Raw genomic sequence first — 14,273 nt, 5'->3', positions numbered from 1 at the left:
GCGCAACTGCTGGCGCATTAAAAAGAAAGAAGGAATTAAAGTGAAGCAGAGGCTCGTGAGGCCAGGCATAGCACGTTAGTAGTCTTCTTGTCGCAAAACTTTCCCCGCTGCTTCTACTGTCTGGAGCGGGAAAGGTCTGGGCTCTCCTTCCTTTCCGAAGGCGTTTCGACGCGGCGCCGCCTCTCTCCAGCGAGCTCTCTAGCCCCAAGGTGAACTTGGGTAGCCGGCCGAAGGCGGCGTCGGTGGCGCCCGCCCTGTGCCAGGGAGTCGCTGGGGCCGCGCGAGCAGCAGGCAGGAGGCGCCGCCGGCAGCCTCCTCTCCTGGCCGCCTCCATTGGCTGGCGAACAGAGCGGCCGCTAACGTCGAGGCGGCGCCCAGCTCCTCGCCAGGCTGCTGCAGTGAGAGCAGATGCCGCCGCCGCCGCCGCCGCCGTGGCCTCCTCCACTGGTAGCAGCGACAGGCAGCGGCCGCCGGCCCAGCGCTGGCTGCGCGGGCAGCCCGCTCTCCCCTCCGCCACCCCGGCTATCACGCTCCGTGAGGGGCTCCCGGTAGCCCGGCGCGCCTACGCCGTCCCCAGTTCGAGTCCCTCCGCTCTAGCGGAGGAGGGAGGGAGGGGCAGAGGCGCGGGAATGGCTGCCTCTGTCCGCTGTTCGCGAGCAGCAGGCACCGCCGCCGCCCCCCTGGGGGCAGCAGCAGGCAAGGCAATGCGGCAGCTTCTCCAGTGAGGGAGCCGCGCAGCTGCAGCGGAGGCGGGCGAGCCAGCTGCTGACCCGCGCCCTGCCGCTCGCCCCCGCCGCTCCCTCCTCGCCCTTGGCACGGAAAAGGTGCGAGCCCAGAATCGCCCCCGGATGCCCTCTGCCTCTCTCTGCCGCGCTTGAAGCATGGGAGCGCTCACCAGCAGGCAGAACGCCGGAGCGGAAGAGGTGGACATCCCGTCTAATTCCATCTACAGATACCCTCCTGAATCCGGTAAGGCTGAAAAGAGCCAGCAGCAGGGGAATGTGGGAAGCAATGTGACCAAGCAAGCCAGGGCTGCGCAGTTCAACTCCAGCCCGAGCGAGCCCTCATTCTCATCCCGGCTCTGCTTTGCACAGCGGTGGGGAGAAAAACCAGGACGCTTCTGCTGCCGCTGTCTTCCTCCTTCTCTCCCGCTCCTCTTCACCCCGGCCGACCCTGAGGGTCGGGGGCGGGGGGGTTGTGTGCCAAACCGCTTCACTGGTGGCATTTTGGACAGCTGATGAGTTTTCGGGGAGTTTGGGTGTCGGGAGGATGAAGCTCCCTGCAAGTGGATCAAAAGGTCTGGCTGCTGAGAATGCGGTTTTCTTCCGCCCAGGTCCTCCTCCTTTAACGGGTTACGGTGGCATCTGAATTAAAAGAGCAACATTCATGGCATCATGCTTGTTGGTAAAGAGCCTTTTCATTAAACGTTTGCGGTTTCTTTTGGCTAGAGCCCTTGTGTTCTCCCCCCAGCCCCCATCCTACCCCTTATTTGAGCAAAACTCCCACTGTGTGGTCCTGAACCTAGTTTGCCTGGAGATGTAATTCTCACTCTCAGTTGCTGAGTGTCACCTCTTAAAATGGGATATTTTTGGAACTTGCATGTACGTTTGTACACTTTTGTTCATGTTCTAATTGCAGCCTGAAAATGTCCCATCAGTCCTGCTGTGTAACCCTTTTTCCCATGGCTAGTTAGACGTGCTCTGGTATCGATGGGAAAAGACTGGGTTGCAACAAATTTTGCATTTGGTGGGACAAGATCAATGTATCCTTAAAAACACACACCACAGGTATAGGTGTATAGCTTCACAGTCAGCTTTTTGGTTCTGTCCCTTCTTCCCTTTTTTTGAGAAGCTAAGGATAACGGTAGTTCAGGGATACAGGTTAAATGGGATAAAATGTAGCTTACTTACTATGCGTAGTATCTAGTGTTAGTCCTATGCAGAGTACACCTATTGAAATGAATGGGACTTAAGTTAGCTGTGGCTAAGGTCTCATTCATTTCAATGGGTCTACTCTTTGTGGTACTAAGATTGGATACTACCCTGTGTATTGATTGGGCTGCCACCTTTTTACTGACTCTGCTCCTATGCCTTTAACAACAGGCTGGCATGCAGCAGTTAGGGCAGATGGAGCTTTCCTGGTCAGCTTAGCTTCCATGCTGGAAAAAGCATCTCCTGCTAAATTTTTATCAAGCTGCTGAAAAAAGGTAAACTGAGCTACTGTATAGAAAGGGGTATTTGAGCAGGTGGTGTTAGTCGTGCAGGAGTCAGAAAACCTGCAGCTCATCTTCCTTTGTAAACACAGAGGAGCAAGGCTTGTAAAAACAGTGGTAATGCTGTCCTCTGTATGTTAGTCTTAACTTATAATGTTCACATGGCTGATTTTCGTAGCTCTGTACAGTTCCATTTCTTCTGCTGCTAACAGTATTCATGGCTTCAATCGTATGCATGCTAGAAATAAGTCCCACTGAACTCAGTGCGACTCAGTTTTGAGTAAAATGTGCATGGGGTAGTACTGCAAGTCTGATATCCTTTGCCTGATTACTTGCGGTAACTCAAATTTCAATGGACCTACTTCAGAGTAAATATGTTTTAGAATGGGGTGCAGGAAAATGACTGATACCTTACTACTGATAAATAATAATAGTTTATGAAGGGTTTCTAAGCTACTTTGCATATTTAATTCTCAAGAGATACTGTGGTATTTTAGAAAGGGAGATGTGCATAAAGTTCATGCTTCTATTAATTATTTTTAATCACATGTTTTGAAGGCAAATTCTCATTGGGATAGTGTAATTAAAAACAAAAGGGTTTTGTGGCGTAAGATACTCAGAAGGGCACATCACCTTTTTGTTTCTAGTTACTAGAGAGCATCCTTTGGAGTCAAAGCAATTTATTCTCTTGAGCATTCTTGTTTAAGCTCTCCTCAGTTAAGTGGTGTGTTGCTAGGAATGGGTGGTAGCTGTCTTACTTACATGGTAGTGCAGAGGGCCTGGGGAGGCAAGGGCTGATGTAGTGTCCAGAGCACAGGTCTAAGGACTGGCAATCCTGAGCCCTAATTGTGACTATTTCTTAAGCCAGCCTTCCCCAACCTGGAGCCCTCCAGATGTTTTGGACTTCAACTCCCAGAATTCCTGACCATTGGCTAGGCTGGCTGGGGCTGATGGGAGTTGAAGTCCCAAACAGCTGGAGGGCACCAGGTTGGGGAAGGCTGCCTGAAGCCCACACTGCCTGAATTTGTTGAGTGACTTCACCTGTCAGTGTCTGTCTGGATGATACTTATCTCCCCCGACCATTTCATTGGTTAATCTAAGTGATATCCTGGAATATGAGAAACCCTGTATGAGTGAACATCTGGAGAAGTTGGGACTTCCGCTTGTACAAACGTTTCTCCTGGTGTGGCAAACACATGCTTAACGTACGGGGCAATCCTATGAATGTTTACTCAGAAATAAGTCCTACAGTGTTCAGTGGGAGCTTACTCCAAGATAAGCATGCATAGGGTTGCAGGCTTAATTTGAATTCATTTGTGTAATGGTATCCTAGTTCCATTTCATCTTCTGATTACAACATGAAGGCTGCTTTCTTGTGCACACTTGCCTGGGAGTAAGCTGCATTGAACATAATAAGATTTGTTTATGAGTAAACATGCATAGGATTGGGTTGTGCAGCTGGAGTTTTTTGTCTGTTTACTTAGTAGTAACTCATAGCGAAGCACTGTTCACATTAATGTTCATGAGGAACATTTTTCTACCATTAGGGTAACATGGAAGTCCTAAGCTATATTTTAATGTGCTTAGAAAAATAAAATATTTTGAAGATGAAAACATTTGTTTCTATTTGGGAATGATTTGTAAGGCACTGGAGACTGCTAATGATGGGTGATAATTTTGTTAAGCGGCTAGCAAGTTAAGTTAAAAGAAAAAAAAGGCCCTTAATGATGTCTCTGTTTCCCAAATGTCTTGGTCATTACCAGCAAAGACCTTTGCAGAGTCATTGCTAAGATAAACTCAGTTTCTGTATTGAAAATACATGCCTGATTTTTTCAGCAGGGAAAGCAGCTGGAATCGTTTTGCTAACATCTGCCTGGCTGCTGGCATGTAGCAACTTCTCTTCCACCAATTGGGATAAAAGGTGTTTTCTAAGCTATCTGTAATCTTAAACAGATGATGCCTGTCTTTTTTAAATTAAAAAAACTCACACCTTTCTTTGGTTATACAATGGAATGATGCCTTCCCATTCTGTGGAATTATGCAGTGTCCTTGGTGGGTTCAGTAGTGGTAATTGCCTTTCCATTTGGGTTACTAATCTCTTTAACTGCTGTTGCCTTTTTTAGTTTTGACTTGCTTATGTTATAACAAAAACCTTTTCATCAGAAGCTGCTGCTTGAAAGCAAGAAGCTTTGGTGTAGGGGGGCCTTATTCATACACCCCATAAACATGCTAAAGAACAATAATGCAGTGTGTTATGTCTGTGTGCTGTACAGCACCTAATACAGTTCCTGCCCAGAGGCCATTTCTGGGGCTAGCTAACTAGACATTACACCAAAAACATATGTCCCCCCCCTGAAAAAATGTTTCAAAAGGGCAAAATCAGAGTGGATATGTGATAGGGAAGGGAGAACCTACTTAAACCACTGTGGTGCAGTGGTTAGAGTGTTGGACTGGGACTCTGAAGATCTGGGTTCTAGTCCCCACTCACCCATTAAGTTCACTGGATGACTTTGTCCTAGTCACTAATTCTCAGCCTAACCTACCTCACAGGGTTGTTGTGAGGATAAAATGGAGAAGAGGAGGATCATGTAAGCTACCTTGGGTCCCTTGGAGGGGAAAAAAGGCGGGATATAAATGTAATAATAAATAAAACAAATTGTTATGTGCCTGTCATTTTCCTACTCGAAACCACCCCTCCAAATATTCTTACCCGACCCCACAAAGTTCTAAAGGTATATAGTTGGCCCATGAGATGGGCAAGAAGGATGAGAGACAGCTCAAGAATTGACCATCATTAGCGTAGAGGTGGGAATCATGGAAATCCCCAGGGTTCAGCTTCTACTTGCTTTCAGCTTACTTTGGGCTTCTCCATATGGGGCTTATATCATGCAGTCAAGATTGCTTACTCATGAAAGTTTGCAGGTCCTTTTCACGATGTCATCAACCCCCAGGGTCCCTACTATGGCTTATGACCTTTATCCCACCTTTGTAAAGCATGAGGAAAGTTGATTTTTCTCTAGGAAGCGCTATGAAGCACTTTACTTGCAGGGTGTACTTCCCTAACAGTGCTAGAACAGCAGCGCCATCTAGTGGCTGTAAAAATGAAATATATAGAACTTGCCAAGAAATTAAGAAAAACAGCCTGTCTCAGCCTGTATAAAGGAGCTGATCTTAATCCTGCAAAGAATCCAGAAGCAGAAGCCCCGGTAAGGATACAGGATTTTAGCCTCCTGTGGTGAAGCCTGTTGACTTTGTTTCTGAAAAATGGCAAATTGAGATAAGCATGCAGTGCATCCTCTTAAAGGAATAATGTTGTGAGACCCTCTAAACTAATTGTGGTATGAGTGGTAGTAGATGGAGGCCAAGAGAAAGAAGTAAAGATACCTAGGTAAAACAAAAAGCTGTTATCTCAGGGTTAATCTTCCTGATAGAAGTTCGATGCATTTGAACTTTTTTCTATTAATGTTTTTAAATGTTACAATATGTAGTAGTTTAACAAAACATTGAGCGTACAAACGTGGGCACAAACTACATTTTGCAGACAACTGCATGCAATGCTAGCCTAAGGACCCCTTTTGATGATTAAAGGTAAAATCCTATGCACGTTTAGACAGAAATAAGCCCTACAACTCCCAGCATCCCCCAGGCAGCCATGCTGCCTGGGGTATGCTGGGATTTGCAGGACTTATTTCTGTCTAAATGTGCATAGCATTGCGCCCTAAAAGGCACTTCTGCTGGGGGTGTGTTTGGGAGCAAAGAAGTGATGGGAGGGCGGGGTACTTAACCCTTTCCCTGCGCCAAATCAGCAAAAATGGTTTTTCCCCCCTGTGGGAAAGATTCCTTCACTCACCAGAAATATGTATTCCCCATTTAAAGGGGCCATTGGGTTACCAACCATTACATTCACACTGACTCTGAGCAGGCAGAGAGCCCATCACCTATTAGCTCACATGTGGCTGACAGTATTGGTGGGTGCTTCCAGACGGAGGGCAGCTGGCACCACCAGCCAAAAAGCATTGTGCATCTATTCCATATTTTCCTCCTCAACAGATTTTTTGTGGTAAGAAAAAAGTTGGAAGAAACAGTGGGGAAACAAGGGAGGGTTACAAGTGGAAGATGTTGTTGTCTGGACCACCCATAAACATCCGTGAATGAGGCAGGGCAATTTCACAATACTGGAAACACCCGTCTGTGTGGGGGAAACTAGTGTATTTAAGCAATCATTGCTAATTGTGGTGGAAATGGATGTGCAGTTAATTGGTGGCACTTTCTTAGTGGGCAAGCAGGATGACATCAGAGTAAGGGGGAGACTAGTTAGCTCTGAAATTTATGAGGCAGCTCTGATCAGCCAGCACTGAGCTTCTGCGGGCTCCAGCTTCTTTCTGTCGAAGCACTGAGTGTCTCTGGTCAATCAGTGGCCTAGTTCTGGTCCCTTGCAGATGGAATCATTTTTCTATGGGGGTCCTACCCAGATTGTTTCCTTATGCTGTAAGGCTGTTGGAATGCTGGCAGTGCCATTTCTGCCAGAGTCACTGTTCTGCTAACTGGGGTGGGGTGGGGTGGGGTGGGGTGGGGGGGAGTTTTAATCAGCAAGCCTTTAGATGCAGGCAACTGTATTGATAAAACAGACACCTGTTATTTCCAGGTGAACTGAATGGTGGTCATACGAACATTTTTATTTATTAAAATATTTAGAGTCTGATGTTCAGCATAAAGCCCTCAAGGTGGCATGCAACACAAACATTAAAATAATTTTAAACAACAAAAACCCTTCAAAAGAGTAAAACCAGCTTTAGACCTAATTACAAATCATACAATGCTAGCAGAACAGGAATATTGTTACTGCCCTCCAGAAACTGAGCAATGAAGGAGTTAATCAAACCCTCTGGGGGAGAGTTCCACAATTGAGGTGCTGTCACAGAAAAGGCCCCGTTTAGCAAGCACACAAACCTAGCTTCTTTTGGCAGTGGAGCATACAGTAGGGCCATGGCTGAAGACCATAAACTATGGGCAGGTTCATATTGCAGATATCCTGGTCCCAAGCCGTTCAGGGCTTTATAGGCAAGAACCAGCATGTGATGAGCTGAGTCCTTAATCTGATGGTTCAGTAGTTGCTTTCTGTGATTCAAAATGATATTCTTTAAAAGCTCGTAGGTTTCTGGACACTAAATCTTGCTGCTTTTGAAGCATCCAGAATGTCCATAAATAGATTGGGTATAGGTGCCTAGAGGGACTAACCTTATGCTGAAGAGTTGCCTTGGAGATTTGACTGGTGTTATGGGATGGATTCAACATGTTAGAGGTCATAAAGGAAGGGAGGGGAATAAGGACTAGACTAGGATGGATGGTAACTCTAATCAGAGAGTGTAACTTTTGGCTTTGCTATGTGGGGGGGTGGAGATGGGTGGGTCTGTGGCTCATTCCTTTTTTATCACATTGATTTATAGGGCTCAGAGTTAAGTTGGGGAAATCTAAATGACTTAAATAAATCTTATTCTATTTTGCTGACCCTTGTATTTGTTAACTACCCTGAACCTTCAGGATAGGGCTGGCTATAAATCTAAAATATGATGGGTGGCATTATTATGGTGTGGGAAGGGTTTCTGCACTGCACATGGAACATTTATTTTGTCCTCCCCCCATCTGAAGTTGGTCTTTAGTTCATATTAGTATGATTTTGTGTAGTATCCATCTGGTTTCATGTTCTTTTAAAGGCTGCCTTAACTGGGAACAGCCTTTACCTGGAACACACCTGTTTTCATCAATGAATTGAAAAATAAAACTGATGAGTTCAGCATTGTCCCAGGTACCAGCAGCTTGGTGATCTTGGTGCAAGGTTTCTGCAATCCTCTTGGTCTAGTAGTGCATTGACTTGGAAGCAGTGCTGGTAGAAGTCCTGCTGTGTTCTCAGTTGTTACTGTGGCTCTTGTCTTCTAGCCTATGAGTTAGTTTGTGTCATTTTGGATACATTACTTCCTCACTGTAAGGAATTTGCAGAGCCAGTGTGGTGTAGTGGCAAGAGTGTTGGACTAGGAGCTGGGAGATCCGGGTTCTAGTCTCCACTCAGCCATGGAAGCTCACTGGGTGACCTTGGGCCAGTCACACACTCTCAGCCCAACCCACCTCACAGGGTTGTTGTTGTGAGAATAAAATGGAGAGGAGGAGGATAATGTAAGCTGCCTTGGGTTCCTTGCAAGAGGAAAAAAGGTGGGGTATAAATGCAATAAAATAAATAAACAAATAAATAAATAAATAATTTGGAGGGGATCAAGCAAATTACATAGCAACACAGGAAAAAAGAGAGGCCCTTCTAGCTCTACCTGCATGATTCAGGAGGACTGATCTTAGTGGAATATACTTTTTAAAAAATGATTTTATTTTTTTAGCAGAACATTTCTCCATGCAAAGAATAATTGCTTTATAGTTGGATCACCAGTTACAGCTCAGACCTGGTCATTAGTTAGAATGTAGGCTTCTGCATGGGAATCATCATGTCACTTGATGTACTGTGGGCACTACATAAAGGTTGATTTTTTAATACAATAATAGCTTACAGGGGTCCCTGAGCCGAAGGCTCTGATACCCCGGAAAAAACTTCAGGCCAGAGCACATGTTACAACCGCCACAAGGATACTACCTCCACCCCCAAAATGTCATCTTGTGGGAAGTGTTGACTGGCTGTAATGCTTAGGACTTCATACTGTGTGAATTTCTGCCATCACAATGCGAGAGTCTTATGATGCAGTTCCATGTCCCTGATAGCTGCTGCTGGCAGGGTAGCTGGAGTGAACCATGGCACTTCTGGCCTGAATATAGTGGGTGTATTCTTGCTATGGCTGTACTGCATTGTCACAATGCAGACGTTTTGGCAGCTAGGCTTTCCCATGGATGGAGGAGGGGAGCGCTCTTGGTAGCTGAATTTGGCCCTGTATAGTAAGGTAGCATGCAGGGTCTTTCTCTGTTTATAAGAAGGATGCAAAAGCTTCGTCTACTAACGGCACCGTAGAAAATCAATTGAAGCAGAATATGAAAGGCCGTGCCAGAATACCTATTGATCACAGTTGTGCTGCTCTTGCACAGCCTCAGTTCGTTGAATGAGGTTTGTAGATGAGCAGTGCTTAGCAGATGGTGCCCTGGAGTGCCTCATTTAAAATAAGTTCTTTAAAAAATGAAATAGGGTTGTTTTATTAGTCGAGTAGGACTGGGTAAAAATATGATCCAGACAGATGGGTGGGCTCAGCTCCGCAATTAAGCATCAGGGTAGGACTGATAATGTCTTAGCAGTGTGTGCAATGCCTATTTATTTATTTATTACATTTCTATACCACCCAATAGCTGAAGCTCTGTGGGCAGCTTGCAACAATTAAAACCATAAAATACCTGTTGGCTGTGAACATTCTGAACTTGCCAAACTGGCTTGAATTCATAGAAATGCCAGAGAATTCTCGAGAGACACATTTTCCCTAATCCATTTTGTACTGGAGCCCCAGGAAGGAGCCTGCTATTTCTCGTAAGCTTGCATGCTTACTCTATCGAAGTAGATGTGCTGCTTACTATAGAGAAAAAGAAGTACAGTCAGGGTTTATTGACCATTATGCTTAGTACTTCTCAGAATAAGCCTCCAGACACATGCCACCTCCCTCAGTGTCAAAAATATGCTAATCTCACTACTTGCCTTGGACTTGTTCTAAAATTACTCCAATGTGGTGGTGGTTCCTTTATCAAATGCAGGGGGCATTTTCTCCTGCACATGCAAGAAAATTGGAAATACGGATTATCTAGCCAGAAGGAGAAACAGTTTGAAGGCATGGCAAGATCCAGTGGGAAAGAGATGGGGTAACCTTCAGTATGAATGTTGTTGTATCCACTGTTGTGGATCCTGGCAGGGGAGAAAATGTGAGGCTGGCTGAGAATGCTGGGAGTTGTAGTCCAACACATCTGGAGGGCACCAGGTTGGGGAAGCCTGCTCCAGACTGCACAGTGAGACAGGTCTACAGCAAAATGTTCTCTTGGGAAATAAGATTTCTGGACAAGTGGATTATTAGGACTGCCAGTAGTAGCTCCCTTGTCTGTTTCCTTGTTGATTCACAAATGGCTCCTGGATAATAATACCTGCCGCTTGTCAATCCGTAAGCCGTTTATTTTCTCTACTATCTATCGGTATCAGAATTTCATAGCTCTACACTTTTAAAGCAAGCAAGTGTAGGCAGTTAATGAGGCTGCTCCTCTCTACAGGGCCCAGTCAAGACTCCTTTCTAGACATGCCACCTCCTGGGCCTTTAGCACAATGCTGAAACCACGAAAGCATCTTCGGGATCAAATGAGAAATGAACTATGCAAGCTATTCAAGTGCGCAAAGTGTGGCTGCTCTCACACTTAGACAGCAACATGACTGTTGGCATGCAAGATTTGTCCTTATTATTTGTATGGATTATTAGCCTAAATATCTGAAACTTTTTTTTTAACTTTGGTGAGTGTGGGCTGTTGTTGAATGTACGTTATGTATGAACCCTGCACTACGATTTAACTATGGGTTGTTAACCATGAATAACCCAGAGATCACATCCCAACAACAAACCAACCTCCTGAGTTGTTTGCGGTTAAAACATAGTGCAGGGTTGAAATCTAACAACAACCCACAAGTAGGGATGTACGAAAGTCACTTAACTTTTGTGGATTATGTTGATGGTGGGGGGGAGGTGCTCCGTCCCTCCCCCCCGGAATCCTGGACGGGGGGGAGGCGCTCCGTTCCCCCCCCCCCAGAATCCTGGGCATCTGGCTGTGCTCTGCAGGGATTCTGCGGAGCCGGCGGCCGGCTCCGCCAGCAGCCGGACATCCGGCCGCTGGCTAGCAGGGATGCAAATGGCGGTGGCCGTAGCTGCCGCCGTTTGCGTCCCTGCAGTCAGCCGTGATAGGCTACGTAAATGTTTACGTAGCCTATCACATCTGACTTAAAAAACAACAACAACAACAAAAACAAACAATGCGCGTACGCAAATGGCGGCGGCCATGGCCGCCGCCATTTGCGTACGTGCATTGTTGTTGTTTTTTAAGTCAGACGTGATAGGCTACATAAACATTTACGTAGCCTATCATGGTTTTTTTTTTAAACCTAGTGGTGATAGGCTACGTAAATCTTTACGTAGCCTATCACGTCTTTTTTTTTGTTTAAACTGGAAATGGCAGCGGCGGCAGCTGGTTGGAAGACCGGGAGCCGCCGCTGCCGGAGCTGCTGCCGGAGCCTCCGCTGCCAGGAAGATCCGCCCCAGGTAAGTCTCGTCCTGGGGGGGGGGACGGGGGGGCAGACCGTTCCGCCACCGATTTCGGGGGGCCGAATGCGCTGGCATTCAGCCTCCCCGAGATCCGTGGCGGAATTCTCTGACATCTCTACCCACAAGGCCATGTTTCCACAACAATGGAAGGGCGAATCAAATGAAGGAATACTGGAGTTTTCATGAAATCAGCATGGCTCCATGAAGGACTGCACCGTACCATTATAAATCCCTGATGGAAACATACTTCTGGGTGGAGTAGGGGGATTGGAAGTGAACGTCACCAGACTGGCAGGGGCTGCTCAACCAATAGGAGAGGCTCCCACCTCCAGGCTCTATTCCCCTTAATGGCAAACTCAGGAACAAGCCTCATTGGACACAACAGGATTTACTTCTGAGTAGACTTCCCAGACCAATGCTCCATTCCGCCCATTTTTTTCCTTTCCCTCTAAATACCAGGCTACCGCATTAGCAGGCAGCCCTGAATAAATGCGATAGTGAGATACTGACATGGTGGGTATGCGCCTTAGCATGTAATATATGAAAGCTGAACTATGCAGCTTGCAAAAGGGGACCGAAGGACACAAAGGAATATTAGCCGTGGATCCTTCCCACGCATAGTTCTGGGGAAGTGACCTGAGATAAAATGTATTTTCAGGCTGTAGTGGGAGCACTTGCTTGCCCACAATAGCACGCTTATATACACTAGTGATCTTGCACTTATTTTCAATGTAGATTTTAAAAGTTGGTCCCTTGGCATCCTGCTCCAAAACGGCATTGAAACTTCTGGAAAACAGGGAGGGAAAGGGTTGGGTCAGTGAGGTCACAGGCAGGTGAGTGACCCCCCCCCCATGAACAGGGCTATATGCCCCCATGGGCAGGACTATGATACTGACACAAGTGTGGGTGACAGAACACACCCCAACAGGTCCATAACTGAGCTGAAGTAAAGAGGAAAAGTCAGACTATAACCAGTCTCAGAAGAAACGTTTTTTCTGTGATATACTCCGGGACGCCTGCTGGATGAGCACGACGTCATGTAAACTGTGCGAGCTCAACATGCAACCAGGCTGGAGTAAATCACTGGTGGAATCACACCCCAGAACCCATAGTTAACCCATACTCTGTTGTCATGTGCAAATCAGGTCATTCTCTCCCCGCACACCACCCCATTATGTGTTCCTTGTGACCTCAGAAGTTGTAGATTTCTTCAGGGACCATCTCTCCTGCAATAGCTTAACCGTCTTTAATTAGGTTTTAGGCCTCCTGGGGCAGATGTCTGCCAAGCTGCTGTAATTGGCTTATTGTTTTGAGCTAGATGTCTCCCTCTCCTTTCTAATCATATGTCATCTGGGACAAAGACTTTTGGAAGTGGGGAAAAATGCTGGTACTGTCCCTGTTCTTAATGCCATTTCTGTGCCAATAATACATTAATTAGCATTTATATGGTGCTTTTTGATACTTCACATCCATTACTTAAGTCAGCCTTCTCCAACCTGATGCCTTCCAGATGTGTTGGACTGCAACTCCTAGCATCCCCAACCAGCAGCTGTCTGGGATGCTAGGAGTCGTAATCCAACACCTCTGGAGGGCACTAGGTTGGGGAAGGCTGACTTAAGTAATTGTAACAGCAAGCTATAACACAGACTAGCATTACCCCCGTTGTATAGATGAGTGCTGGCTGGCTAAGATCACTTACTATAGTGGTCTTCAACCTTTTTAGACCTACAACTGACCTTTAGCTACAACTTGCAACATGGGATCCCACTTCTTCTTTTTTTAAATCATACATACCCATCTCCCTGCGTTCTCTCTCTAGGGCATCCAGGTGAGACAGGGCTTCTCTACCTTTAATAACTGCGCCGCAGTTGGATTTTACTAAAAGTAGCTTGTCCTGTAACTTCACATTCTGAAATTCTGTTTTTGACACTGCCATTAAAGGAACAGAAGGCCTCTGCCCTCCTTCAGCTCTGCTGACCCTCCCATTGTCTTTTGCGTAAAAGTAATTCTAAAAGGCGATGCCATTGCTGTGACACACTGTCGGCGGTGGTGTGATCTACTTGGGCAGGGGATGGGCTTCCCAAAGCCATCATTATATGAGAGTAGGGGTCACCAACCTTATTCGGCCAGTGGGCACATCTGGAATTTTGAGTGTCATGGGTGCTCTTCACAAAATGGTTGCTATGGTGGGCATAGCCAGTCAAAAAACATCCATTTCCCAGAAGACAAAGTGATGAGGTTAAAAGAGAAGTAACTTACCCCAGAATCTAAGCACAAGGCCGAGAGGTGATCTGAGCTCCCAAACAGAAAACCACGCTTCTGTGCCCAGTTTTCTGCTTCAACACCAATTCCACAGAAAGCAAACCAATGAGGCTCAGAGATATAAACTGAGTACAAGGCAGAGGTGGAGTCTGTGCTCAAATGCCAAACCACATATTTGTCCCTTGCAAAGCACAATAAAATACCCCTTTCACAGAAGGCAAACATCTTTAAATTAAGAGGATGAAACTTTTTTAAAAATCAGAAGGGTCAGGGAGCCTGGCGGGCACCAAGGGAGGTGTCTGCGGCCATATTAGTGCCCACAAGTACGACACTGGGGACCCTAGTACTAGACCACAGAAGTGTTGCTGGCGTGTACATTACAAGGTACCTGTACAGACCATAGAAGTGACACTGGCTCTGGCCAGAGGTCGTACAGCATGCACTGGATGGGTAAGATGGAAATTGAGAAGCAGGGGCAGGCGGAATCTGCTGTATCAGTTGTGGGGATTTGGAAACAAAAGGTCGAT

General features: G+C 46.3%; 1 protein-coding gene across 1 annotated transcript in view; it reads left to right on the top strand.

Moving 5' to 3' along the window:
- The first annotated feature begins 263 nt into the window (after nucleotides 1–263).
- The window catches only part of RNF157 (ring finger protein 157), a 105,077-nt gene continuing 91,067 nt past the window's right edge, over nucleotides 264–14,273 (top strand). Inside the window, exon 1 of the mRNA XM_084838180.1 lies at nucleotides 264–969. Within this exon, the coding sequence (XP_084694306.1) occupies nucleotides 882–969 (88 nt within the window). The 5' untranslated portion in view covers nucleotides 264–881. The remainder of the gene's footprint in view (nucleotides 970–14,273) is intronic.

The sequence above is a fragment of the Heloderma suspectum genome, chromosome 2, assembly GCF_057233095.1.
Source record: "Heloderma suspectum isolate Gila_16-S chromosome 2, 16-S_ref, whole genome shotgun sequence".
Lineage (NCBI taxonomy): Eukaryota > Metazoa > Chordata > Lepidosauria > Squamata > Helodermatidae > Heloderma > Heloderma suspectum.
Note: the sequence above shows the minus strand (reverse complement) of the source record. Positions and strands in the feature narration are given on the sequence as shown.